General features: G+C 42.3%; 1 protein-coding gene across 6 annotated transcripts in view; it reads left to right on the top strand.

Annotated features, from left to right (window-relative positions):
- DIP2C (disco interacting protein 2 homolog C) overlaps positions 1–25,739 on the top strand; it is a 293,125-nt gene that overhangs the window by 201,652 nt on the left and 65,734 nt on the right. For 3 of the 6 annotated variants that reach the window (XM_080973978.1, XM_080973975.1, XM_080973974.1), the window contains 9 exons: positions 5,400–5,531; positions 6,588–6,707; positions 7,099–7,296; positions 10,183–10,274; positions 14,003–14,113; positions 21,540–21,617; positions 23,557–23,680; positions 24,059–24,168; positions 25,294–25,396. In XM_080973978.1, coding sequence (XP_080830104.1) covers positions 5,400–5,531; positions 6,588–6,707; positions 7,099–7,296; positions 10,183–10,274; positions 14,003–14,113; positions 21,540–21,617; positions 23,557–23,680; positions 24,059–24,168; positions 25,294–25,396 — 1,068 coding nt within the window. The remainder of the gene's footprint in view (positions 1–5,399; positions 5,532–6,587; positions 6,708–7,098; positions 7,297–10,182; positions 10,275–14,002; positions 14,114–21,539; positions 21,618–23,556; positions 23,681–24,058; positions 24,169–25,293; positions 25,397–25,739) is intronic. The other 3 variants (XM_080973976.1, XM_080973979.1, XM_080973977.1) reach the window with 1 other exon arrangement.

Below are 25,739 nucleotides of genomic sequence, written 5' to 3'. Positions count from 1 at the left end.
AATGAGCTAATTTTAGACTGCGAGTAATGCTTTGTTCTAGTAACTGGAATTAAAAAGGGAATTCCCAGTTCCCAGCAGTGTTTATTTTTGGTAATGGAAAGGTGGCTACGCTCGTCAAAGAATTCTAGAGCTGGCAGACACCAGAACACCTTTTGGCTGGCTCAGAAGTTGGCTGGATTCTGATTTTATTTTTTTCATAGTGTAACTCCACTGAAGGTAGGAACTCTGTCCTATGAATTGAGGACAACTTCTTCTCCCCCCCCCCAAAAAAAATTGATCATTTGAATGAAACGACATTTAAATAATTCACCATTCTCAGTGGCCTAACTATTCTCCTATATGAGTATTTTTAGTTGCAAATTACTTTGGTGACTTTATTGTATCTAAATACAACATACCCCTACAATATACCCCTTTTGGCCCAGTTGCTGCTGCTGCACCACACTTCTCCTAATCTGCTCACCTAAAGTACCTGCCACGTGGCAAATTAATAATCTTTCTTCATCCTCCCCCTTGCATCACTCAGGCCTGACATGAAATGAGAGCCTGATTGGCAACCAAACAGAAGCAAGATGCAATTGAAGTATTTTAATTTAATTCTGCAGCGAATCGTAACTTATTCCCCTAGTAAAATGATGCAGACCATTTTGACCCTGTGGCAGAAATGTCTGTAGTTCTTGTTGGAGAACAGCTGTTTGAACTTGTGGGCTTGCAGATTGAATTTATTGAAAGGGACCGGGATATGGGGCAATGCAAATGAATATGCTTGTGAAGGGAAGATGTACTTTGAAGTCTTACAGCTGTCACTGTTCCTATATTTATCATCAACATATGTTGATCAGAGTCATTTTTCTTCTGAAACAACTTAATTTTACTTAATGGGCCTGCTGAGCTCTCGTAGTGGAGGTTGAGTCCTCAGCATAGCTTGGCGGCTACCCTCTCTAAATGACTTTTATTTTGGATCTGGTATGTCATCTTAAAGCCATTTAGGCAGTGCATACATTTACAGAGTTAATTTTCTCTTTCCGATATGCAAAACATGCAAGACACAATTTCAGTGACAGACGCAATATGCAAAATGCATTCTCGCCCACCACCACATTTTTTGTGTAGTTCAAGAGTTGCAGTGAACAGGTGCAGATGGGGAAGTTTGCATTCGGTATTCCTCCTGCTGTTCAGAAGCTTGACCCTTGTGAAAAGTCATAGTTCAGAAGGAGGGATGAGTTCCAGTCATTCTTCCAGCTACATCATGGTTGACGGTGGCACTGAACCACTTGGCTAACTTCATCACTTCTTCCAAGCTTTGTAGCTGGTTGCCCTGCCAACAAACTGCTACTAAGGAATGGTTTCGAGTAGAAGTCCCTCTTTTTCATCCTACCATGGATTGGGAAGAACAGAAGGCAATTCCATGTAGCTTTTTATAGACGGCATGGTCCATGCCTGCAGCCTTTAATTTAATTTTATTTTAAAGTAAGATACTCTCCTTCCTAGAAGTAAAGTTGGAGCAAACTGTGCAGACAACCTTCTAAGCAATTTCTGTAAGATAAGCAGATCTAGTTGCTCCCACCTTTCAGTGTCTTTAGCCAGTGAGTGAAGTCTGATTGACAAGTGCATTGTTTTGACTATAAGAATTGTTTTCTAGCCTTTAGAATTTCCATAGATCCAGAGACCTGTTAAATATTGAAAAGAGGCTTAGACATGTCCAGGGGATGCTGGTCCATTTGGGTGAATGGGGCACTGCCCCACTTAGCTCAGCCTACCTGCAGCCTGCCCCCTACCTGACTTCTTACAAAGGAATATCACTGTCACTCAGCTGTCTGCCTAGCCTTTTGCTTTGCCAGTTGCAATGGGCACATGCCACCTCTGCATGAGCTGAAGTCCAGGTACTCGTTAAGAATTCGCTGTATAGTTAATTCGCAGTACAGTAGTATATAGGTCTACTCAGAAGGAAATCTCTCTTTGTGTTTAATGGGGCTTAGTCCCAGGTAAGAAAGCACAGGGTTGCAGCCTCGGCTTCCTTGTGAGGAAGCTGGGGAAGAAGGTTCATGGTGAAGGGATCCTTATCAGTACAGAACTGAGCAGAACTAAAATATAAGATGCTTGCATCGTCTCCTGAGACAAACGGATGCCAGCAAGAACTTGGTTTAAAGTTATTTTATAAAAAGGGGGGGGGGGTATAAATTCAAATAATAATTTTGACACAGTCAAATTGTAAATTAGAGAGTGAGAATGAGTATAGCATTAAAAAATCCTGTTGGTTACCTCAGTGATTTTGCTGTTGGGGCAGAACATTGGAAAATAGGAGAAGGCTTTATTTTGTGTTATTTTTTTAACAGAGCAATTGGGGCGGGGGGAATACTGACCACACCTGCTAGCCATGATGACTACTCTCTAGGTTCACAGCTGGAGGCAGCAATTCTTTTGAATACCTGTTGCTTGAAACCACAGGAGGGCAAAGTGCTTTAATCCTTTTTGCTGGTTTCCCATAGGATTCTGGCCTGATCATTTGTTTTTAAATGGAAGCAAATTGTTCTGCTTTCCACGGACCCTTACTCCTAGCGTCTACAGGGTTATGACAACTCCTGTTAGGAATCAGTCCCCTGTGCATATTAACCCAAGCTCAGTCAGCAAAGCACGTCGAAGCTCACAGTTGAACACCATTGGAACTTCTGCATCTAAAACTCAGGCCAGGTTAAAACTGGTTGAAGCTCTGGAACTGTATTAATGCGGGTGGTGGGAAATGAGCAAAACAATGATGAAATAATTGAGTTTAAAATGTGAAATTCCACGGGCTTAGGGTATTTTCTTTCTTTCTTTTTCCATCAAGGTTGGCAAACAGTTTATAGCTTGTCTGTTTTCCGAGAGATGTACAAGTTCAGAATACATTTTTAGTTCACAAAAGCTTATGCCATAATAGATTTGTTAGTCTTTATGATATCACAAGACGTATTTTCTAGAACCTTATATCATGTATGCCTTTTTTGGGTGGGTGAGAAGGGACACATATTTTGAGAACTGCATCTGGACCCCCAACCACCTTAATCTGGCTTTGGCATAGTTTATTATTCCTCATAAACCTGGGAGTTAAAGAGTAATTCATCATCAATGTACAAAGGCAATTTGTCGCTGTACATAAATAGCTGAAGCTCACATACTTGCAGGAAAATATTTCAGGTATCTTGTACAGTCATTCCATTCATGTGCACTTTGAAGTGCTCCTCATGTTTTTGAATCAAGCTACTCTTCTTCCAAAGATGGCTCTTAAAGATTGTAACAAGAAATAACCCGGAAATAACCTCAAGTAGATATTCAGGCTAAATGCACCCACTCATGATGCAAAGGATGATTGCGGAATCTTCTTCCAATTGATTCCACTCTAGCTATTTTCTCAGTAGGCACCTGTAGACCTCTGTTGGCAGGACATTTACCATCTTGCCCTGTTACATCTGCATTCACCTCTGTGTGAATTGTGTTGGATGTATTGACACGGAGGCCTTGGAATATATTGTACTGAGTGGGCAGACGTGTCTTAATCCCATGATTTTTGCCTCATTGCTTTGAATGTTTATATCTTGCCTCTCCTTTGGTATTCTCTAGGCAGCCAACCAAACAAAAATTGCACAAAGCAATTGGAAGTGAGAAGCCCATGCCAAATAATTATAGGAATCATAATGTGGTTGAAGAAAAGAACGATTGCTTGTTTTATGTGTTGTTGTCCCCACCGCCCATGATCTGGGTCACCAGCAATGCTGGCAAAGGGAGGGAATGGTGTGATTAGCTTGAGCTAGAGATGGTCTCCCTGCAACGACTTGATTCCTTTGAGCGCTGACGTCTTGAATCTAAAGATAATGGAGCATGTATTCCTTTTTAGAAATCTATGCCTTGGTTAAACTCAATGGCAATTATTCCTAATGGTTTCAGTATGGCTTAGGGGCATGGCACCATTCCTTCTTGATGGGATGGCACTTTTGATCACTTAGCCTTCTGAATAGGAAACTTGTTTAAGCATGAGATGGTGTCGCTTCCTGCCTCCTGTAGCTATGCACAATTCAAAAAAAGACGGCGCAGAGAGTGAGTGCAAGCCGAAAAGCGTCCGAGGGGAAAAAATAAATTGGGAAAGCAATGGTGGGTTACTGAGCTGTGAAAGGAGAGGATTAGCTTGCGAATTGTTTAACAAACGTCACAAGGCAGGTCACTCACCAAGTCATGCTGGCTTCTGGAAATGCAGCCTGTGCTGTTGAGAAAGAATCAAAATAGCAACTGCGTCTAAAAATAGGCTAGTGGCGAGCCTGATGCTCTTGGTCCACACAATTCGTTAGAAGTCGCACACCTGTAGGACGACGGCAAAAGTCGTAAGATATCAAGGTGGAAGGCACCTCACAAAGGTCCTCTAGTCCAACCCCCTGCAATGCAGGAATCTCAACTAAAGCGTAACAGATGACCAGATCTGTTTATGTTGTCCTACCTAGCCTAACACATTTTTTTATTTAAAATGAAATCAAACTGTGAAACTATGGCTGCAACCTGCCCTTGTTCGTATGGAAGTGAGCCCCAGTGATTCCAGCAGAACTTACTCCTAAGTAGGAGGAAGAGAAAGTAAGAACTTACACCTATGTGTGCCTAGAAATTAGAGTCTTAAGCCGACACAAAAGTTATTACTCAGTAAAATGTAAGAACAAGAGTCTTCTGTCACCTTAAGTACTTAACCAGTTTACTATGGCACATGGACTAGAGTCCACGTCATCAGATGTTGTGTTACTCTGAACACATCCCCTCTGACCACCACCACCACCGGGTCATATCACAAACTCTTTTTGCAGCTATCCTTGGTTTCAGAAGCTGTTCGCCATGTAATAGACCTTTTTTTAAAACAACAACAACATATTCATGTTTTAATTTTAGATGGCTGGTTCTCTCCTATACCCCAGCTTCTTCCAGTCTAACAAATAACTAATGCATCTTAAAGTATGGGAACCTGAAATTATTTTTAGTTTAATGTTTATCCCACTTTCAATTCAAGGAACATGCTTCTTTTTCGTGGCTACAGACTCTTGTGCAGCTTGAGTGCATCACTTGTGCACCATGAGCTGGAGAGTGCTGTCTTGCTTGTGGGATTCCCAGAGGCATCCGGTTGTCCACTGGAAGAACGGAAGAGACTAGATGGGCCTTTGGTGCGATCTATCAGGGCTCTCCTTGCGTTCTTATGGGCTTTAAGTGAGACTATTTTCATCTGAATTCCTGAAACTTTGGTTCTACATTAAATGCAAAAGTGTATTAATGGTAACAGCATGTTACAAAAGTGTTAACTTTATAGAATGGATGTCTGGATTGTGTAATAAGACAACTTTACTCAAAAGTATGTGAAGAGATTATTAAAAGGTTTGAATTTATTTCCTCAGAAAACCATTCCGCACCTCCAGATGTTACCACTTACACCTCAGAACACTCAATACAAGTAGAAAGACCACAAGGTTCAACATCGAGGGTGGCACCAAAATATGGAAATGCTGAACTTATGGAAACTGGCGATGGTAATTATGGCTTGTAAAAATGATGTAGGAGTGCATGAACCACAGGAGGGAATGTTTGGCTAAATACAGTGGTACCTCGCAAGACGAATGCCTCACAAGACAAAAAACTCGCTAGACGAAAGGGTTTTTTGTTTTTTGAGCTGCTTCGCACGACGATTTTCCCTATGGGCTTGCTTCGCAAGATGGAAACGTCTTGCAAGTTTGTTTCCTTTTTCTTAACACCGTTAATACAGTTGCGACTTGACTTCGAGGAGCAACTCATAGAACGCGGTGTGGTAGCCTTTTTTGAGGTTTTTAAAGACTTTGGTGATTTTTGAAGCTTTTCCAAAACTTTCCCGACACCGTGCTTCGCAAGACGAAAAAAATCGCAAGGCGACAAAACTCGCGGAACGAATTAATTTCGTCTTGCGAGGCACCACTGTAGGCCATTTAATGAGAATATTTCCCCCCCCCCAAAAAAAAAAAAAGTTTGGGTGAGTTCACATTTCTGCCAAGAAGATGACCAGGAAAGAGAAGAAAGTGTGAAATGTCTGTGTTCGGCGTGTTTTTAGGTACTGGAAGGAGAACCCCAGAGATGTGAAAAAGCTCAGGAAAAGAACAAGTTGTTTCATAAGAGTACCCACTATAGCTAGTTAGTGAAATTGCTTACATGCTAGAGGTGTTGGAATTTTCTTCCTGGACCAATTAATAGGATTTTAAAAAAGGCAGACAGTACCTATATACCTAAAGCCAAAGCAGGTTTATATCTACACTGGGAGGCATATATGATTTTAGATGTCCAGTGACAGTGGACCTTGGCTTGACCACTCTTGTAACCCATGACCAGCAGTTCCCAGGTATAAAGGTCATGGCAGCAAAAAGGCTATTCGCCATTTTGCGCAGATGCTGCTCATCTTGGAACTTTGTCCAGTCCATAGCTAACAAACTGTCAGGGGTGTACAACTAGCTAACCTGACTATTTGAATTTGCCTTCAGGTTGATATGCTTTTCTCGTCTGCTTGGAACTGGAAGGCATGCCTGCTGCTTGAAAACTTATGTCAATTTTCTTTTCTGCAGGAGTTCCCGTAAGCAGCAGAGTGTCGGCAAAAATTCAGCAGTTAGTCAACACCTTAAAACGACCCAAACGGCCCCCATTACGAGAGTTCTTTGTAGATGACTTTGAAGAATTATTAGAAGGTAAAATAGTTTGACTCCCCTGACCAAGTATTTTGTACTGGGTTTGTAAAAGTACTGTTCATTTTGTGTGTGCCTGGAGAAATGTTTTACAGCAAGTGAGCTTGGATTCTGAACTCAGATTTTAATTGCATAATCTTTTTATGCATTTGATCTGCCAGCCTGGTGTGTGTGTGTGTGTGTGTGTGTGTGTGTGTGTGTGTTTGAGAAAGGAGCAGTGTGGTTGCAGGGTAGAGTATCGGAGGTGTACAGAAGAAGCTCAGAAACCAGGAAAGAGTTGTTTCACATTGCATGTACATCATTTGCTTTCTCAAAAGCAGATGTTGACTTATCAATAGGCATAATAAAGCATGGCATTAAGAAACATGAAGTAACGCTCTCTTACAACTGTAAGTTCAACAGCCAGACCCAAACCAACCAAAGCCAGAGGGAGCACAGATGTTGGCGATGCGTGGAGAACAGCTGGGCGTGGTTACGAATTGGCCTCCATCTCTTGAAGCAGCATTGCAACGATGGGGAACCATTTCCCCGAAAGCTCCTTGTCTAACCACTATGGACACCAATGGAAAACCACTATATATTCTCACTTACGGTCAGCAACCTTTTGAATTTCCTTGCCCACTCCCCATTCCCCAAGTTAAGAAAGTAGAACTCTGTGTTTTCCTCTTTGATCATTACGAAATATGCATCTTATACTTCCTTAGGTCCTTAAAATATATATATATAACTATTGTGGGTTTTTTTGAGGCTATGTACTTAAACATTTATCTGAGGGAGTAGAGCTGATGGGAAAGTATGTAGCTCATTGGAGGGGGGCATACTTTGACTTTGTGAAGCCCTATGCTGAATCCAGAACTCCCCACTTAACAGGCTTGCTAGTTGCAATGATTGGGGAGTGGGGTAGAATCTCCTTGAGAGATTCTGGAGAGCCTGTGTCAATTGGCGTTAAAGCACAGGGCTAGGATATTAGTCTGATTCCTTATAGAGATGTCCTTATTAATATCTAAGGTTGGCTGGTTTTCTTTCGTTGGATTTTATTGAAATGCATGTTACCCTGCAAAGAGTTCCCATCCCTGAAGATGTGCAAAAGTCTTGAGTGTTGTGAGTGAAATAATTGATATAAAAATTCAAATTTCAAACCATTGCAAGGGTTCAAGAAGCAGTGAGTCATATGCACTGCATACTCTTCACACAATGTGTTTGCATACGCATACCAGCACAGAAATAATTAGTGAGACTAATGTGCACATTATCCCTGAAGTAATTCCTTCTGCCTTTACTCAAATGTACAATTATCTGTCTGAAATACATACTCCGTAGCCGCCTGTGCAGTTACAATTTTGCAGAGGCTGCTACGGACCTCAGCGCAGCACATTTTGCTTGTACAGTGTGAGTTGGGCTACTCTCGGTCCCATCCTGTTGGCACTTGGTAGCAGGGGCCAATCCTCACCCAAGCCATGTCCTCTTCTGGGCATGGCAACCTGGTCATTCCTTATTTAGCGCTAGTGGAATTGGAACCCACATCACAAGAGTCATATGATGCAGACCATATCAATAAGCTGTTGTGTTTGTTGTGATACTGAAAAAAAAACCCATTGACGATTATTTGCAGCTGTCTTTTGGCAAACGTGGAACTGCTGTACATAGGTTTGGTAAGAGTATTCTGGTTTGCTGTGGCTGAGTTGGTGCCGTATGGTGGTGACAATCCTACTATACATTATACGGGAGCTAATTTTGTAGTTTGCTTTTCTGCTGGCACACCTGTCTGCCCACAAGCGCTACTCGGGGCAGCCTTTACACTTAACACATTTGTGATAAGGCACTAGTGAGGAAATGACCTGGCCAGAAGGCTTTGTGCCAAAGGATGCAAAAGCACCTTAGTCAACCTCTGCTTTTTACGAAGTCTAGCAGACTTAACAGTTTGAAAGTAGGGTTACGTGGGATCAGATGGAAAACAGTATGTTTCCCCTATATACATACTAGGGATGGGGCCTGCTCTCTTCAGGTAAATGATGCCAAGAGCAAGCTTGGGTTTTCAGAACTCACTGAATTGCATCTAAGTAAGAGCTAGTAATCTGCAAACATGCTATCACTTTGCTTTGCTCTGCTAAGAGAAAGTGTGAAACTTCCTTAGGCCGCAGTGCTTAAGTAGAGGAAGGGCTGAAGCTCTGTGGCTGAATTCCTGGCAGTCTGCTGCCAGCCAGTTCGGACAGTACTGAGCTGCCTGGACCCAATAGTCTGACATGGTATACGGCAGCTCCCAATGTTTCTAAATGCCCATCAATTCCAATTAAAATTACTAAAAGTTGCTTAGAGCCAGTCTAGACATTTTGAAAAAGAACAATGTTGACAACTCAAATGGAATATCTTTTGTTTGAGGTACACTACGTAGGGAACACACATGTAGAAAACAAGCATCTCAAGGACATGGCTCCCTAATATTTTTGGAGGAGGTACTTGACTGTCTGCCCACCTTGTTTTGAAGCAAGAACTTGTACCAAAACTGTTTCGTGTAAAGAGCTTTGTCTCTCTTGAGATGGTCTTGCCTCAGGTGCATTTCTGTTTCCTCATGCTGTACATACAATTTAATTCAGTAAAGTTAAGAGGAACTCAGCATTTCTTCTTCCCTAAATTCTGCTTGCAAATGTTTGGTTTTATTTATTTATTTTTGAAGCATTCCATTGTTAACCTTCTCTAGCCATAGGCTTCATCGTGAAATACACCGCTTGGAAACAGTCACAGTTTGGTGGGGAAAGAATTTGGCATTTTGTAGGAAGTGGAAATAACCTGTATGGATGTTCTCAGTAGGCTTCATGACATTGATCCAGACTAAAGGTGACTAATGCCTTGGTTATGGCCGCAATTGAATCTGGGCCAAACGTTGCTACCTCTTGAACTTGTATTGGCACAGCCACAGAAGAACATTTTCCTCTACGCAAGCCATGCTCTTACCCAATTTTCAGAACAGCTTGCTCAGGAAAAATCCCCATTAATTTTGCCCTTCATAAGTAGCCACGATATGGCTTGCCAATAGGAAAGCGGCTGAGAACAAAATAATTAACTGGGCCAGGCACACTGAAACTGAACTGACTCACTTGTGCTGACAAGACAGCAGTTGCATAGTTCTCCCGCTTCAGTTCCATAATATAAATGGAAGTTTCCACTTGGCTATAAAATTAAATTGAATTACAATTAAAATGGTAGTGAAGTTATGGTTCACCAGTTTCCATCTTCTCAGCACACACTTGTTCTGTACCTGTCCTCTTTACTATCAAGTTTAGCTTGAGGATTGGAGTGATCATTCTGTGATATTATAGCAGGAAGTACAGTGTTTGTGGTATGTTGCACATTTCTCCATTGGAGAACAATAAAGGCTTTCAGCAAATGGGTGCACAAGGTGTGTTTTGAATCATTTTGGAATGAAACTGTACAGCCCCATCTTAATGGGAATACTTACACACAGTTGTTTTGTGAATAGGCAAACTTTGGACCCGTAGTATGAAAGTCGCATACAACATACTACATAAGTTGGGCACGAAGCAAGAACCAATGGTACGGCCAGGAGACAGGGTAAGTGCCTCTGCTTTCATTGCAAGCCTTAATAGTATGTCACGTTTGACATCGAAAGACACATGGAGGTGAAAGCTATGTATTTGAGTTTGGGTACATAGTGAATCTTCTAACCTTGGAGCAGATCAGTCAACTGTCCGTGTTTTAGTTCTGTGTCACACGTCTAAACGATTGTGTCCTATTGCTCACTAATGGTTGGCTGCTTGCAGAAAATTTACCTCAGAAGTCTATTTATGGTCAGAAAAAAATTCCTTCCTCTCTTTTCTCTCAAACAAGCTACTCTGTGACACAAAGGCTTCCCTATATGAAGAGTGTTTATCATGCGGATGAAATTAATTTTGGTAATGGGGCTGTGTGTATTGGAGACCCCAAAACAATGACGGCCTTGTGAAGAGACCAGGCTTGAACTAAGGAATGCTGCTAGATAATTAATAAGATACTAAGCAAAACTGGTTAAAGAAACAAAATCCTACTTGAAAGTAGGGAAAGTTGGCATAAGAGCATAGCTACTTTGGGGTTGGGGGTGCCAGGAGATGTGTTTTATAACTTTTAGGCCTGCCCTCATCATTTCCGTTCAACTCTACAATGACTGGGTGGGTCACAGTCCACAGTACCTAATGTGGAATCCACTGGTTGCTACTGGATTTCACCTCCCATCAGCATAGGCTGTGGTCAGGAAATGTGGGAGCTTTACCTCAACAACATCTAGGAGTCTCCATGTTGGCTACTGAGTTCCAGAGCTTCTCTCAGGAGTGTGAGGCACACACTTGCCTCAGTTAAAAAAAAATGGGGACAGTTTTCCATGTTTCCTTAATGCCGAGGGGAGGCATATACTCTGCACACAACATGCTTCTTTAAATTCCTTTAGGACCATTCTTCTCCCCTCCCACCTTTAGGATCTCCTTCATGGAAATCCTTTTCTTAATACATAATCTTTAGATTCCTTACATTTCCCTGCTTCAATGCAGAAGCAAACAAACATGTCTGTGTTTTTAAATAAAATATGTGGGGTGGGGGGACATTTTGCACATTTGCCTTGATTTGCATATTGTGATGTGAGCGCACTTTTTGTATAATGTTGCCAGCTACGCTTGTACACTGCACTTTCTTCCTTTTAGCAAAATTCTCTGATATACCCATACAATAAATATCCAGTCTCCCCCTGCCCAATAAAACAGCGAGACGATCCTGAAAAACCAAGAGGCTCACTTGAAGACAGTTGAACTCACAATATCCCTGTCTGAAGTCCATTTTTGCCTGTTTCTGCTAAATACTTGTAAGATTTGGCTTCCTTCAAGTGAGTTTTCACTGCCCCTGTATTGCCAACTTGATTTTCTCTCAGTTTATACTCGCTGCTCATTTGCCTGTCATTGTCTGACCTCAGCACCCAATATTTGCTTTCCATTTTCCCACGTGACACCACCTCTGTTGCTTGCTTCCTATCCCTTGCTGGTGTCTGTCACTGTTTTGGTTTCCATCTCCTGCACATTCCTGAAGGCCTCTGTGCATGAACTGCCACACAAACACACACCCCGTGTCAGTGCCAAAATTGGACCAGTCATCAGACACATTCGAAGCTGCTCCTAAACACGCACCCACACGGATACAGACAATTCTCTTATCCTATGTGCATCATCCTGATGAAAAAAAACTACTTATGGCAATAAATGCAAAGTAAAAAAAATACCGTAGGGGAAATAGTACCGAGAGGTACTCTCTGCATTGGTTGCCTTTGAGGAGATTGTAGTTCATGATGGTAGTGCCAATTGCTGGGTTTTTTAAGGAGTTCTGCAGGTAGCTGCCCTGATCACATCAAGCCTAGGGCAAAATATGAAAGCACGTCGTCCTGGGATCTCCAAAGTCTCACTTCCTGTGCATAAGAAGCCTTAAGTCTCTGTACAGCTGTTTCTTCAGCCCAAATTTGCACAAGAACGCTCATTACTCCGTATAGAAAATTCTCTGTTACTGAACGTGCTTATTTTTTTAAAAAGTCCCTGTTTCCTGTAGGTTGGGGCAAGCTGCCTTCTAAATAGAAAAAACAACAAAAACACCCGCATACATTCAAAGCAAGTGACTAACAGCAATATGCTAAATTTCTGTGCACACAGAGTCCCTGCCTCCCAGCTTGAGAGCATTTTTCTAAATGGCTCCATTCAACAAAGCTGGAACATTGGTGGTACTGCTAAGCTTTCGTTGATGGAAGTTGGGCAAGTGACTGGCATTGTGCAAAGAGAGCCCTCCCAAAATAGTGAAAGGAAGAGTTTTAAGCTCTGAGGAGTCTCCTTAATCCCATTGGTTTTGCCCTTCCCCCTGTAGTCTCTTGCAACTTTATCCCCAGTTATGGCATAGGTAGGGGGATTTTTCTTCCTCTTCTTCTACTACCCTTTAAGCTACTTAACTTCAGAATGCTGCCCTTGTACTTGACAAGTGGGCTGGTGGGGGGCTGAGGAAGCTGGTTCGAGCCCTACAGAAAATAAATTATTTCCTCATTTTTGTGTTCATAAGTAATCATAAAGAATTAAACTAAAGAGAACTGTGGGCAGATGTTGAATTTAAATCACTCTCTGCTTTGGCATTTAGCCAAGACGGGTCTACGGAATCTTTCGTCTTGATTTATGACAGTGTTTAAGTCTCTAAGCCATAGCAGTAGTGGGCTGAAGCAGCTCCCAGAGAGAGTAAGACAAGGGAAGCCATGAGGATGACAGCACAGGTTTCCCCCCGCTCTGTGCATTTCCTTTGATGAGGATTACCGGGTGTTACAGTGAAACTGGATTTTTATTATTTATTTTTTTACTTCATTATATCCTGGGGACTAAGGGCAGGATATAACATACATATACCAAAACTTTAAAAGGTATCCAAAGTTCCCCTAGTGATATAAATCTTGCTTTTATTTTACGGAATTTCCAAAACTAAATTTCCCACGCATAGGCACCATCGCCCAGTTTGCATGATCTCTTGCAATGATCTCTTGCAATCTCTTGCATGATCTCTTGTCAAGGCTCTGTCTGAAGTCAATGCCTTAAATACCATGCTACCATTTTGAGAGCATCTCTTCACTATCCCTGGTCCCCAATGGAGACATCCAGAAAGGAGAGAGGGCAAAATTGTGAATGTAAATTGTAATTGGGAAAATGCTGGGGTGGGGGTGGGGGGTGCGTTCCTTTTGCATGAGCTTGATTAGAAATGTGATTTTCAACAAAGAAATAGCATCCTCTACGAGTCATTGTAGGCAGGCAGAGAGTTTATCGATTTGACCTTTGGCAAATGATCAAAATGAAAGCATAATGCAGGTATTAGTTGAAACCATGCTGGGTTTAAAAGTAGATGCTTTCCCCCTTTCATTGTTTTTGGAAGAGGGTCTGTTGAAATGAGGGTTGGTGTGTATCTTCTGTCTCGAGTTATATTATTGACCTTGAATGAAACTGTTTGGAAGCGTACCATCAGAGCAGTTTACACCTTTAAAGTATGGCTTATGCACCTAAGCCAAAGATATCAAAGAAATGTTCTTGTTAGAAGAATTGGTTTGACTTTATGAAATCCCATCTCCTCTACCCTTCTCTCTTTGTGTTTTTGATATCGATCACTCTAGAGAGGCTTCCTCTCAAAAACTAAAACACCAAAGTGAAGTTGTGTGTCATACACATGAAATGTTTCTTGTGCATTATCTAAAGGTTGAAAAATGTGTTGGGAGTCTCTCTTTAATTCCCTTCCCTCCTCTTTTGCAGGTAGCACTAGTATTTCCCAATAATGACCCTGCTGCTTTTATGGTAGCATTTTATGGCTGCCTGCTTGCAGAAGTTGTCCCTGTACCTATTGAAGTGCCACTTACCAGAAAGGTAAGAGAAACGGTTTCTTGTTGTCTTTGTTACAATTGCTGTCAGAACAAATTGCCAAATGACATGCCCATCTGAGTAGGTCATGCGTTTTGGGATAAAATGGAATCCTTATGTAACTTATTTTTTTATGAAAGGTCACCCTCCTAAACATGCTCCAGTTATTCTTTCTTAGCTCTGCTGGGTGTCTTCTAGATTTTACATTTTGATTTTGGGTTGGAAGTGGCTGCAGGCTGTTGTGTGCAACAGATAACAAGAGTAAAGTGAGCATTGAAGACTTCATTGGAGACACACAGATAGGAAAGGCAGCCGTGTTGACCCAAAAGAAAAAGTCTATAGTAGAGCCATAGGCTTATGATACCAAAATGTCCATATAACAAGCAAGCTTTCAGGTTGTCCAGTACACTTCATCAGGCTGGCTGTTATGTGTGGACAGGGAGCAGCAGGAACTAGGTTGGTGTTAAAGCCATAAAATCTGCTGTGACAAGATGCCTTTTAGGAAGATGAAGCAGACTTACTAGATTAGGGTATTCTAGGGATGAAGAAATCTACAATGACTGGTTGCCCCATTTTTGAAAATACAAAATCCATCATAACTAGGAATTTGCTAGATTTCCTATACCAAACCCCCAATTTTGCTTAAAAGTCAGGCTGCTAGAGAGTTCTAGAGAGCTTTGCAGCTTGCTCACTATTTTTTGACCTGCTGTTTGGCAAATTAAAGTATTTCCTTACTGTCGGTTTTGGGGATTTCAACTGCAGAGAGTCTTCTTTCACTTTCGCAGTGCCCAGCATTCCACACCAGGACTGAATTTCCAAAATAATAAGGTGGTTTCTATGCACAGAAATAAAGGCTCCAGTTGCACATAGAATCATGAAAACAGGCTAAGAATCCTCTGCACGAAAGCTAAATTAGTTGAAATCCTGTTGGAGATGGATGATCTTAAACTAATGGCTGCAAAGTTCTATACTAATCCAAATGGAGCTAAGTTTACACTTGGGCTGAGAAGCTTTCAGCCTCTGCTCATACTATAGAGCTAAGAATCCAAAAGCCTGATTATTTTTATTGTAAATCCAGAGATGTCTAAGCAATAGTTACAAGCTCCACTTGGGTTTCATATGAAAAATTAAGATTGTTGGGGTCTTGGACAGCGCTCAAGCAATCATTGGAATCCTGCTAGTGGCACTTCATAGGACTGGGGACTTGACAGAGTTAACTCAAATGGCATTAAAATAGTGCTGACAGGTCTAAGTGTTTGTTCAGTCTTTCATGGTTGTAGGTTGATGGACTCAGATCTCATGATTGGCTTTGAGCAAGTGGTGCAAATGATGCTTTTGGGCAAAAAACATTTTCCAGTGTATTCATTCTTAGAAGGTATTGGATTAGGCATCTGTGGCTATAGAGCATAACATCAAAACTCTTAGGTGGTGGAGAAAACTGCTTAACTCTTTCTTTGCCTCAGTCTCCTCTTACAATGGAAACTGTGCTCAACATGGCAGAGCAGGAGAAGGCATTACAGCCCAAGATAGGTAAAGAGGTCGAATGAGCACCTAGCTGTTCTAAATAAATTCAAGTCTTCAGGGCTGGGAGAATTATATTCATGAATACTGAAGAAACTTGTGGATGTGTTCACCAAACTACTGTCCATATTAGTTTTTGATACTTCTTGGAGAACAGGTTAATTGCTGCAAGACTAGACATGGCTAAATGTTGTCCCCATCTGAAACAGCGGGGGCCAGGCAGCTGCTGACTGTTGAGGCCAATGCTCAAAAAGATTTGGTGACAAATCAAAAAGCAGCCAGTCTAAATAAATTTAGAAAAAAAACCCATCTAATTACAGAGAGCCCGCCTGGGTCTCTTAAGAACAAAGCTTGCCAGACTAACCTTATCTCTAGTTACTAGCCTGGTAGAGATATGCTGTGGGTGTAGCATTTCAGTAAAATGTTCAACAAGGGTCCCCCACAATATTATTGTTGGCAGGCTGGTAAAAATGTCTACTGGCTGATGCTACTGATAGGTGGATTTGTAATTGGTTGATGGACCATTCCAGAAGAGTGCTCATCAGTGGCTTTTTGTCACACTTCAGAGAAGTGGAAAACGGAAAAGTGCATTGTTCTCTCGTGAGCCTGGTCTTACTTAATATGTATTTTTTAATGAATAACTTGGATGAAGGAGTGGAGGGGATGCTCATCAAATTTACAAGGGGCACCGAACTGGGTGGTGTAGCTAATACATTAGAAGACAGAGCCAGTATCCAAGATGATGTTGACAGGATGGAGAACTGGATCAAAAATAACCAAATGAGTTGAATAACTTAGGTAGGGAGAATCAGATGCACAAATGCAAGATGTGTGATGCACGGCTTGACAGCAGTATGTGCCAAAAAAAGAGAGATCAAGGCAGTTTAGTTGACTTTGAGCTAAACATGAGTCAGGAGTGTGATACAGAGGCTAAGAAGGCTAATGTAATTCTCTAGGTTGCTTCCACATAAATATAGCATCCCGATGGCAAGAACCATTGGTCTTATTGTATTCTGCTTTGGTCAGACTTTACCTAGAGAACTGACCCCGTTCTTGGCAGAAGTTATTGAAAAAATAAAAGGTGTCCCAATGGCAAGGGTTCTGGAGACCAAGTCCTATGAGGAAAGGTTAATGGAGTTGGGTATGTTCAGCCTGGAGAAGAGACTGACTGCTAAGAATGAAAGCCCCATTCAGAAATTTGAAGGACCGTCACATAGCAAATGGAGCATGCTGTCCAACTGTTCCCACTTCACTCCTGACATAAGCAGGATAAACAAACCCGGAAGCCTTAATTTCCCATTACTTCCAAACCTATGGTCTGTTGCTCTCTAATAAGCTGCACTTATCAGCCAGCCCTAAGCCATGGTTCATTTTTGGCTTACAAATTGCAAATTTTTAAGGAGCAACAAGAAATGATCCTGGATTCAGGCATACCAGGAAGCCATTGCTCCCTGTTTTGTTAATCCTGCTTACACCAAGGGAGAATCAAAGCACGAATGATGGGACAATGTGCACCAGCACTTTCCTAGTTCCTTGTTAACTGTGCTAGGCCAGGATTTTGGGCTTAATCTTAATGTGTGAACACATCCATTGATTCATATTGCATTATATCAGCACTATTTTAATAACCAGGTTCTTTCCTTGCTTTTCTTATGTTGCAATTTATACTGACTAATGCTGAATTGTGAGGCCTACAGTGCTAAAAAAATGAGTGTTTCAGAGTGAAGTTCTAGTTTCCTGTGCGTTGATGTGTGGGGTGAGAGGCAACCTGATGATTATGTGGCCCTGTAGGAAATTTACCATGAACACATGTACAGAGTTGGAGTGGGGTTGATGAAACTTAACTGGGTCAGAATAACTTGCTTTTGCTGGGGTGAAGAGAGTCCTCCAATGGGCTCAGGTGTATTTTAAGGTACAGATGGACTCTTCTGACTCATGCTGGTCTTTTCACATGCATGTTTACGGTTGCTAGATTCATCATAGCTTTGGGATCAGGGTCTTAGAGTATTACGCAGAAGGAGAATTTCTACAAGGATGTTTCTCTAGGCACTTCTGCAAAATGACAGGTGAAACAGCACTTTCCAGACTTTCGTCTTCTTCTCTTCCTCCCCCCTCCCCCCTCCAATATAATATGCATGTCCTCTGTTCTGTTTTGAGATCTGGCCCCCCAAGATTGTCATTGGGTTCTCCTTTGTGGAAAACTGAAAAGGCAGCTAAACAAAAAAGTGCCAGAATCATTCTGTGTCTTATTCTAACCTGGTCTGTTGAAATTTTGCAAAATGTAACTGGAAGACTTTAGACGGTTGGCTTAAACCTTGCCAAGACTGCTTTGGAAACGGATATCGCTCTGTCACAAAAAATAATGAAAAATGGAACTTGAGGTAATTGTGTATTTTGATATAGGAAAATGCAAAAGCAACTACCTTAGACTCTGGTTTTGACAATGAATTGAAGTTTTTAGTTGTAGTAATCTGTGTGACTGTTTATTGCCTGAACTTGTTTATATACCGCAGGAGCTGGTGAAAATTGCACTTCACCCCAGGAAAAAGGTCCTGTCTTTAGTCAATTGCAAATTTCTCTCTGACTTTGATTGGAGGCTTATCATACCCAAAGACTCAGCTACTCTATTGTTCTTTTCAATTATTGGATCTCTCTGTAGCATTCCTTCAGCAAATGGAGCCTTGCACATTTTGGAGGTTGCACATAAAATATAGAGTTGCAAATAAAACAAATATGGCAGGCAGGCTCTGCGTGGATGGTGGACTGATGCAACAGTGTAGTGGCAGAAGGCATTAGGTAGGCAGGTAGATAGACAGCATGACTTGAAGTGAGTGAAATGTGTGGAAAATCTCACGTGGGCTTGACCAATGTGAACTCTGTTTACCGTATTTTTTGCTCTATAAGACTCACTTTTTCCCTCCTAAAAAGTAAGGGGAAATGTGTGTGCGTCTTATGGAGCGAATGCAGGCTGCACAGCTATCACAGAAGCCAGAACAGCAAGAGGGATTGTTGCTTCCACTGTGCAGCGATCCCTCTTGCTGTTCTGGCTTCTAAGATTCAGAATATTTTTTTCCTTGTTTTCCTCCTCCAAAAACTAGGTGGGTCTTGTGGTCTGGTGCGTCTTCTACAGCGAAAAATACGGTAATTCTTCTCTTGTGCCTTTAGGGATTAATTGTGCTTGAAGGAAAGGTTTGCACAATGTGGTGATTTTGTTGTGTTGGGTAGCAGGAAAATAGGCAAGAACGAAGCAAGGCTTTTAAAGAAACAACTCTCCTTTAATGCTACGTACTATGTCTTAGATAGCTTGCACTGATGAGCCACTAAAGCAAGAATGCTACAGGAGCTCAAGAGGTACAACAAGCACTATGTCCCTTTGGCATACATAACAGGTTTCATGCCACTTGTATGGAACTCCTCTTCCAACAGCGGTGTCTGCATACTAATGAGATGCCTTCCTTATGCACAAAAACCCGAGGTGGGGAATGTGGCCAAGTGTATGAGCTGTAGCTCACATGGTTGGCAAAAGCCAATTTCAGCTTTTCTTCCCTGTTTCCCAATGCCTTTGCCACATCTTTCTTTATCTCAGGCTGGGTACACATTGCCAGTTACTCCAGCTCCAGTTTCTACTGCTTGTATTTTAATCTTGAGTACACATGATGTTAGCCACAATCCATATGTACCCTGTAATTTCTTGAGAAATGTTCGTTTTTGATGCGTTTCCCCCCTCAAAGCAGTTGCCATCTAATTTGAAAACACAAGCCGTGGTTAAGCTGAGGCTAGTACAGTTCCAGCTGCCACTGTGCATGAACAAATAACAGCGTATGCACAGATGGCAGCTTCCTTGAACAGGAGCTTAGGGTAGGGTGGAGGGTGTAAAATCCAGGGAAACAAATAAGATAATCAGGTGAAGGCACTCCCGTGCTCTTTCTGGTGTGTATGGCAAGTGCAAATGCTACTTGAAACACAGTAATTTAGTCTTTGGCTCCTGTAGTCCTCTTGACTTAGGCTTTCTGCTTCCCTCCTTGTATCTGCTTGCTTCCTCATCTTCTCATAGTTCTCCAGATGTCCCTACAAGATCACCTTCTTTTCCCTGGGCCTCTGCTTTGTCCTTACCTCCTTTCCTACGCTACCCGTTTTGCCTTAATCCATTTACTCTTGAATTTCTTGGCATAGTAGGAGTCTGGTCCAGAGTGTTTTTACAATGAATGAATTTTACTTGTTCGTTGGTTTTGCCAGGAAACCAGTTCCTTTTAGGAGAGGGGTAGGGAGATGTGGCTAGACTCCCAACTCCCATCAGACCCAGCCAGCAGGCCCAGTGGTTAGGGATGATAGGAGTCTGCAGTCCAACAATATCTGGAGACCCACAGGTCCCGTCCCCAGTTACTTTAGAATAATAGAAAATGTCTTAGGCCCCACTACATGTGAGCGAGTTAAAGCAGACTATTCAGTTGCTTTGAAATCTGTTAATTCAGCTGATTCATTAGTATGTTTGCTGGTATGTTCTGTGTGTTGGCACAAAGGCACACAAGCCATCTTACGGTTTTCTTCAGTGTGTTGCTCACTTTCTGATGGAAAAGGATCCAAGGAAGCCCCAAGAGCTCCTGAACAGAATTTATGAAAAACCCGAGTCACACGAACATGACACAAATATATATATTTTAGATGATAAACCTACATAGTATGTGGGGCTCTCCTTTTCCTTCATCTTCTCCTTCTATATAGGGATACTTGTGTCTGTGTAGTGTCAACCTGTATTTTTCATCTGTAATCCCAAGTCTTCTGAAGATGAGGTACAACAAATCTTCTTACTGGTTTGTATTCGCTAGAGTTGCTCTTCTTCTCTTTCTCTGTTTTCTCTCCCTCCCTGAGTCTGGTAGGCACTGCAAATTCACAGCATTTCTTGACTTTCAGGAAAGTCAATGACAAATGACTCTAGTGTAGTTGGCCAGTGGTTGGCATAAACTCCTGTGTATGTCCGGGACCTTCCATGAGCTTCCATGGGCTCTGTTGACAAAAGTGATAGAGAAGACATGACTGTGGGAAAAGTCACTTTGCCTTTTTGGTTGTTAAACCCGGCTATGGACAGAGTGGCTATTAGAGCGTGTGGATATCTGCACTGAAAGGTCTTCAGCGCAAATAACACCATTAAACTCTGGTGGTAGTTACTGTTCCAAATGAGCCTTAATGGAGATTTGTATCTGTAGCATCTGTTGAGAGCCCGTGTATGCTAGATTGCCCAAAGTGGATATTGTGGGTCATGTGCAAATGGAAACAATTCCATTTGGGCCCCACACTGAGCTTTGGGCCCAAGTGGCAGATTGACCGAAAGGCCCAAGTGATTAAAGCTGGGTTTAACAGTAGCTAGATCGCTGCTTTGAAACGGACTTCGGGCAATTGGTATGAACCTAAAATCATATATTTTAACTTGCCTTGGAATAAGTCAGGAAACGAATCATAGTAGGTTTGTGAGAACATGTCAGTCTTGGACCATTATTAATCGAAATTTGAGTGCCTAATCTGGGTCTTAATAACCACTGATGTGGCTTGTAGATGATGACACTGGCAACTAGGTTTAATTACATTGAAGGAGAAAAGAACTACATTTTCTGGAAGTAACGAAAGGGGGGAAGTTAGTGGTAGGCTGAAAGCATCGATCACAGGATAATACAGGATTCATTTTCAGCATATCTGCATAATTTATTAATATATGTATATATGCTACACATTAGCGTATTGATATATTATTAATATTAATATATGCATTTGTTAACACCTTTTAAACTTTTGTAAATTTGCCAGGGCCTGGCTAGTTCAGATATTCCTCGGGCTAATGATAGTGCAGTATGCAGAGAGTTATTCCCCAAAATGGCATGATTTCATCCTCTTGTCTCTTTCTATTTATCTTAACAAGGGGACTCCTCCTTCTGTCTGGATTTTCATAGAAGCCAAACCAAATGAGAGCTCATTTCTGAAGACTTTTCTTGCAAAAGTATGTCTTTAACTTTGCCAAGCTGGAAATAAATCTCTAATAATTATTGTAACAAACAGAAAATGCGAATAAATAAAATTGACAACTTGTTGGATGTCTGAACTTTGAAAAGGTTATACAAATCTATTATATACCAGTTTCTCATCCACCATGCCATTCAAAAAATCAGCATACGCAAACCCATCTTTGTAACAAAACATTTTCTCAAACCTGGGTATGAAAATACTGGTGCTAAGCTTTGGGGCGTGATGCATGTCGTTACCTCGGTTTGATTGCTTTTTTATTCGGCGTAATGATACATTAAAAAACAAAAAGACACTTGAATTGGACCTATTGTGGAAAACACAGATCTATGTCTAAAAGCTTTACTTTTTATGTACGACTTTTCTCAATAGCCTCAAAGTTTCCCCTTTTGTCTTGTTTGCTTCAGTTCCCCAATGCATAATTTCTTTGTTTTGTTTTCGAGAACATCATGATATTTAGTTCGCACTGCAAAATTCTCTATTCTGTTTTCAATTCCTTCTCTGCCTAGAGAACTATTGCTTTTTAATATATATATTTATATATATGGTGTTTGGTTGTTGGCTGGTACGACTTCAACAGATGCATGGGGTATATCCAGGAACTTCATATGCACATTTTGGGTTGCTTTTACTATGTTGACTGCCTGCGCGCATTGAAGCACGGAAGCCTTGATAGAACTGAGGGAGCACTAGTTTGTAACCATTGTAACTATCCTTTGGTACTAGTTTCCCCCCAAGATATATTCGGTGTATGATCAAAGGCAGAAGAGGTGGGGAGAAAAGGTGAAGCATGCAGTGGCTGTTAGGTTTATTTTTTACTTGGGGTTATGTAAACTCCAATTCCACCCCCATCCCACTCCCAAAAAAAAAATCCATTGTGGAAATTGTGCCTGGTGTGAATTACGTACATAAGCTGAAGAAGGCCAAGGGTCCCTCTATTCTAGCCATCTGGTTCCAGCAATGACCAGCCAGGTTCCTCTGAAAAACCCACAAGTAGAGCACAAAGGCAACAACCCTCCACCATTGTTTATCCCCAGAATCTCTGAACACAAGCCAGTGTGGTGTAGTGGTTAAGAGCGGTAGTCTCGTAATCTGAGGAACCGGGTTTGAGTCTCCGCTCCTCCACATGCAGCTGCTGGGTGACCTTGGGGCAGTCACACTTCTTTGAAGTCTCTCAGCCCCACTTACCTCACAGAGTGTTTGTTGTGGGGGAAGTAAGGAAAAGGAGAATGTTAGCCGCTTTGAGACTCCTTAGGGTAGTGATAAAGCGGGATATCAAATCCAAACTCCTCCTCTCATAGGCATTTCCACCATGAATTTTTTCTCACCCCTCCCCTCTTATTTTAAAGACGTCGAGGCCAGCGGCCATCACCACATCCTCCGGCAGCGAATGTCATGTATTGTGCTTTCGCTTGCCTGATTCGAACTTGCCGCTGGATCAGTTTTGATTTGGGTGGTCCTGAGTTCTCACAATATGGGAGACGGAGGAAAATCTGCCTTACCTGCTAAGTAGACAGGAAAGCGACCTTGCTAATAATACCTGTGCATGATTATGCTGCCTGAACCCGGTTGTGCCTTTCCCCTTCCCTGCCACGAGCTTCTGCAAGGTTCACAAAAAACTGTCCCGAAGCCTTGGCCCCAAGTGCTAGAAATGCTGTGGTCCTCCAGATTTGTTTCTTGAAGTAAGGTGAGATTTCTCGGAATGCGGCATCCTTGGCCCTTGTCATAGAAATGCAGATGCGCGGAACGCAAAGAGGCCTGCTCAGACTGTCGCGGTAGATGTCTTTTCAAAAGCGTTTGGTTGGCTAGGTAAAGCAAATGCCTTTTGCATAAATGTGTTCTGAAGCAGCCTTTTCCATTACTGCTCTTGCAGTGATTTACTTCCGTGGTTTCTTTCTCGCTTTGTCTTCAACCAGGACGCAGGAAGCCAGCAGATAGGCTTCTTGCTCGGAAGCTGTGGTGTGACGGTGGCCTTGACTAGCGATGCATGCCACAAAGGACTGCCTAAGAGCCCTACAGGGGAAATACCACAATTTAAAGGTAGGCTTGCTACTGCTAAGTCACAGTACTGTACGCCTGATTGCATGTTCACCGCATAGTGAAGAAGAGGAAGTGTAGAGAGCTGCATTAATTTTCAGGCATCAGACAGAATAAAAGACCTAGATGGTGTTTCTTCTCCCGGCAGCCCCAACTAGCATGGCTAATGGGCAGGAATGTCCAACATCTGGGGGGGCCACAGATTCCCCATCCCTGTGCTAGATGAGCTAGTTTTCATACCACATGTTTTGATATGGCATAAGGATGCTTCGTTTTAAACATTTATATTAAGTACCATTATTTTTTTTAAAAAAAAAACATTATGGTCAATTAATGCTTTTAAAAATAAAATAAAAGCAACACTTTGTGTTTACTTCTAAGGCTGGCCAAAGCTGCTATGGTTTGTCACAGAATCGAAACACCTATCAAAACCTCCTCGAGACTGGTTCCCACATATCAAAGATGCAAACAATGACACAGCTTACATTGAGGTGAGTCCAGGTCTTTGGAGAGCTACTAAAAGTCAGTGCACACAAGATGGGCCTACATGTTATAAATCGCTTTTCTATATTCCTAGAGTCAGGGCCGCGGGTGGCGCTGTGGGTAAAACCTCAGTGCCTAGGATTTGCCGATCGCATGGTCAGCGGTTCGAATCCCCGCGGCGGGGTGAGCTCCCGTCGTTTGGTCCCAGCTCCTGCCCACCTAGCAGTTCGAAAGCACCCTTAAGTGCAAGTAGATAAATAGGTACCGCTTTATAGCGGGAAGGTAAACGGCGTTTCCGTGTGCTGCTCTGGTGCCTGTTCACCAGAGCAGCTTCGTCACGCTGGCCATGTGACCCGGAAGTGTCTGCGGACAGCGCTGGCTCCCGGCCTCTAGAGTGAGATGAGTGCACAACCCTAGAGTCTGTCAAGACTGGCCCGTACGGGCAGGGGTACCTTTACCTTTATATTCCTAGAATTTCAGATTGAAGAGCTCCAGGGATCTGGTGTGATCAATTAAACACTCAGACTCATTCCTGCCATTATAGCCAGTTCAAACCTGAGAACGTATTGATATGAGGAAGGTTTTTGTCTGGCTCTTTAGGGAGTGGGGATAATGGAGGGCTGGAGACTTGTAGAGAATTTACAGTATATGTGAGTGAAGAAACAGGTAGCTGGCAGAGGAAGTTTGAAATCTTGGTGGCTGAATACTGGTTGATTAATCATTTTTAACTGGGGGCGGGGTGGGGCATATCATTTGTTTGCTGAGTTAGTGTTGCAGGGCCACTGACTTGCTCCTGCATTGAGTGAATTGGGTGGGAACAGAGGCTCTGGCAATGCCTCACCTTTTTATTGTACACATTAGCCATCCATTCCCCCAGGCAAATAGCAGAAAACAGTTGTAGTTCACAGGAGAGCCCTTTTTGTTGTCTCAATCACACAGGCACTACCCTCCCCAACGTATCTTTGCTAGCATGATGAACATGGCAGACGCACATAATCCACGGAGGCCCTTAGGATTTGGGCCTTGTAATCTGGATGGAGCCGTCCTCCAGGCTGCTTTCAGATGCCCGTCCCTTTAGGTCCTTGAGTTTTTGTGGTTCCCTGAATCTTGATGAGAAAAAATTTCTCTTGCAGTACAAAACATGCAAAGATGGAAGTGTTCTCGGGGTTACTGTGACGAGAATCGCACTTCTGACCCATTGCCAAGCTCTTACACAGGCATGTGGATACACAGAAGGTATTTCAGCATTGTCTCTTAATTCCTGAAACTCTTTTTTTTCATGGTTCTGTGCAACTAGCATAATAGTTCTTGAAGATGATAATGACAAAGCCACACTCTCCTCTGCCCTAGCAGTGATTGGATTGGCTCAGACTAAACCATCGTCCCTCACCAACCATGGGATAAATAATTCATTCTATTTCTTGATCAATCTGATTTGGGTTCCAAGATCTCCCGCCATTGCAGTAGCCCTTGAGGAAGCCGTATTTCCTAGGGGCTACATAGGGCTAGAGGTGGGGGTGGGGAAGAGCGCTTCCTCCCACTTGTAGACACTATAACAGCAACACTATCCAGGTAAGTA

Source organism: Podarcis pityusensis (genome assembly GCF_964106645.2).
Source record: "Podarcis pityusensis genome assembly, chromosome: 12".
Taxonomy (NCBI): Eukaryota; Metazoa; Chordata; class Lepidosauria; order Squamata; family Lacertidae; genus Podarcis; species Podarcis pityusensis.
Note: the sequence above shows the minus strand (reverse complement) of the source record. Positions and strands in the feature narration are given on the sequence as shown.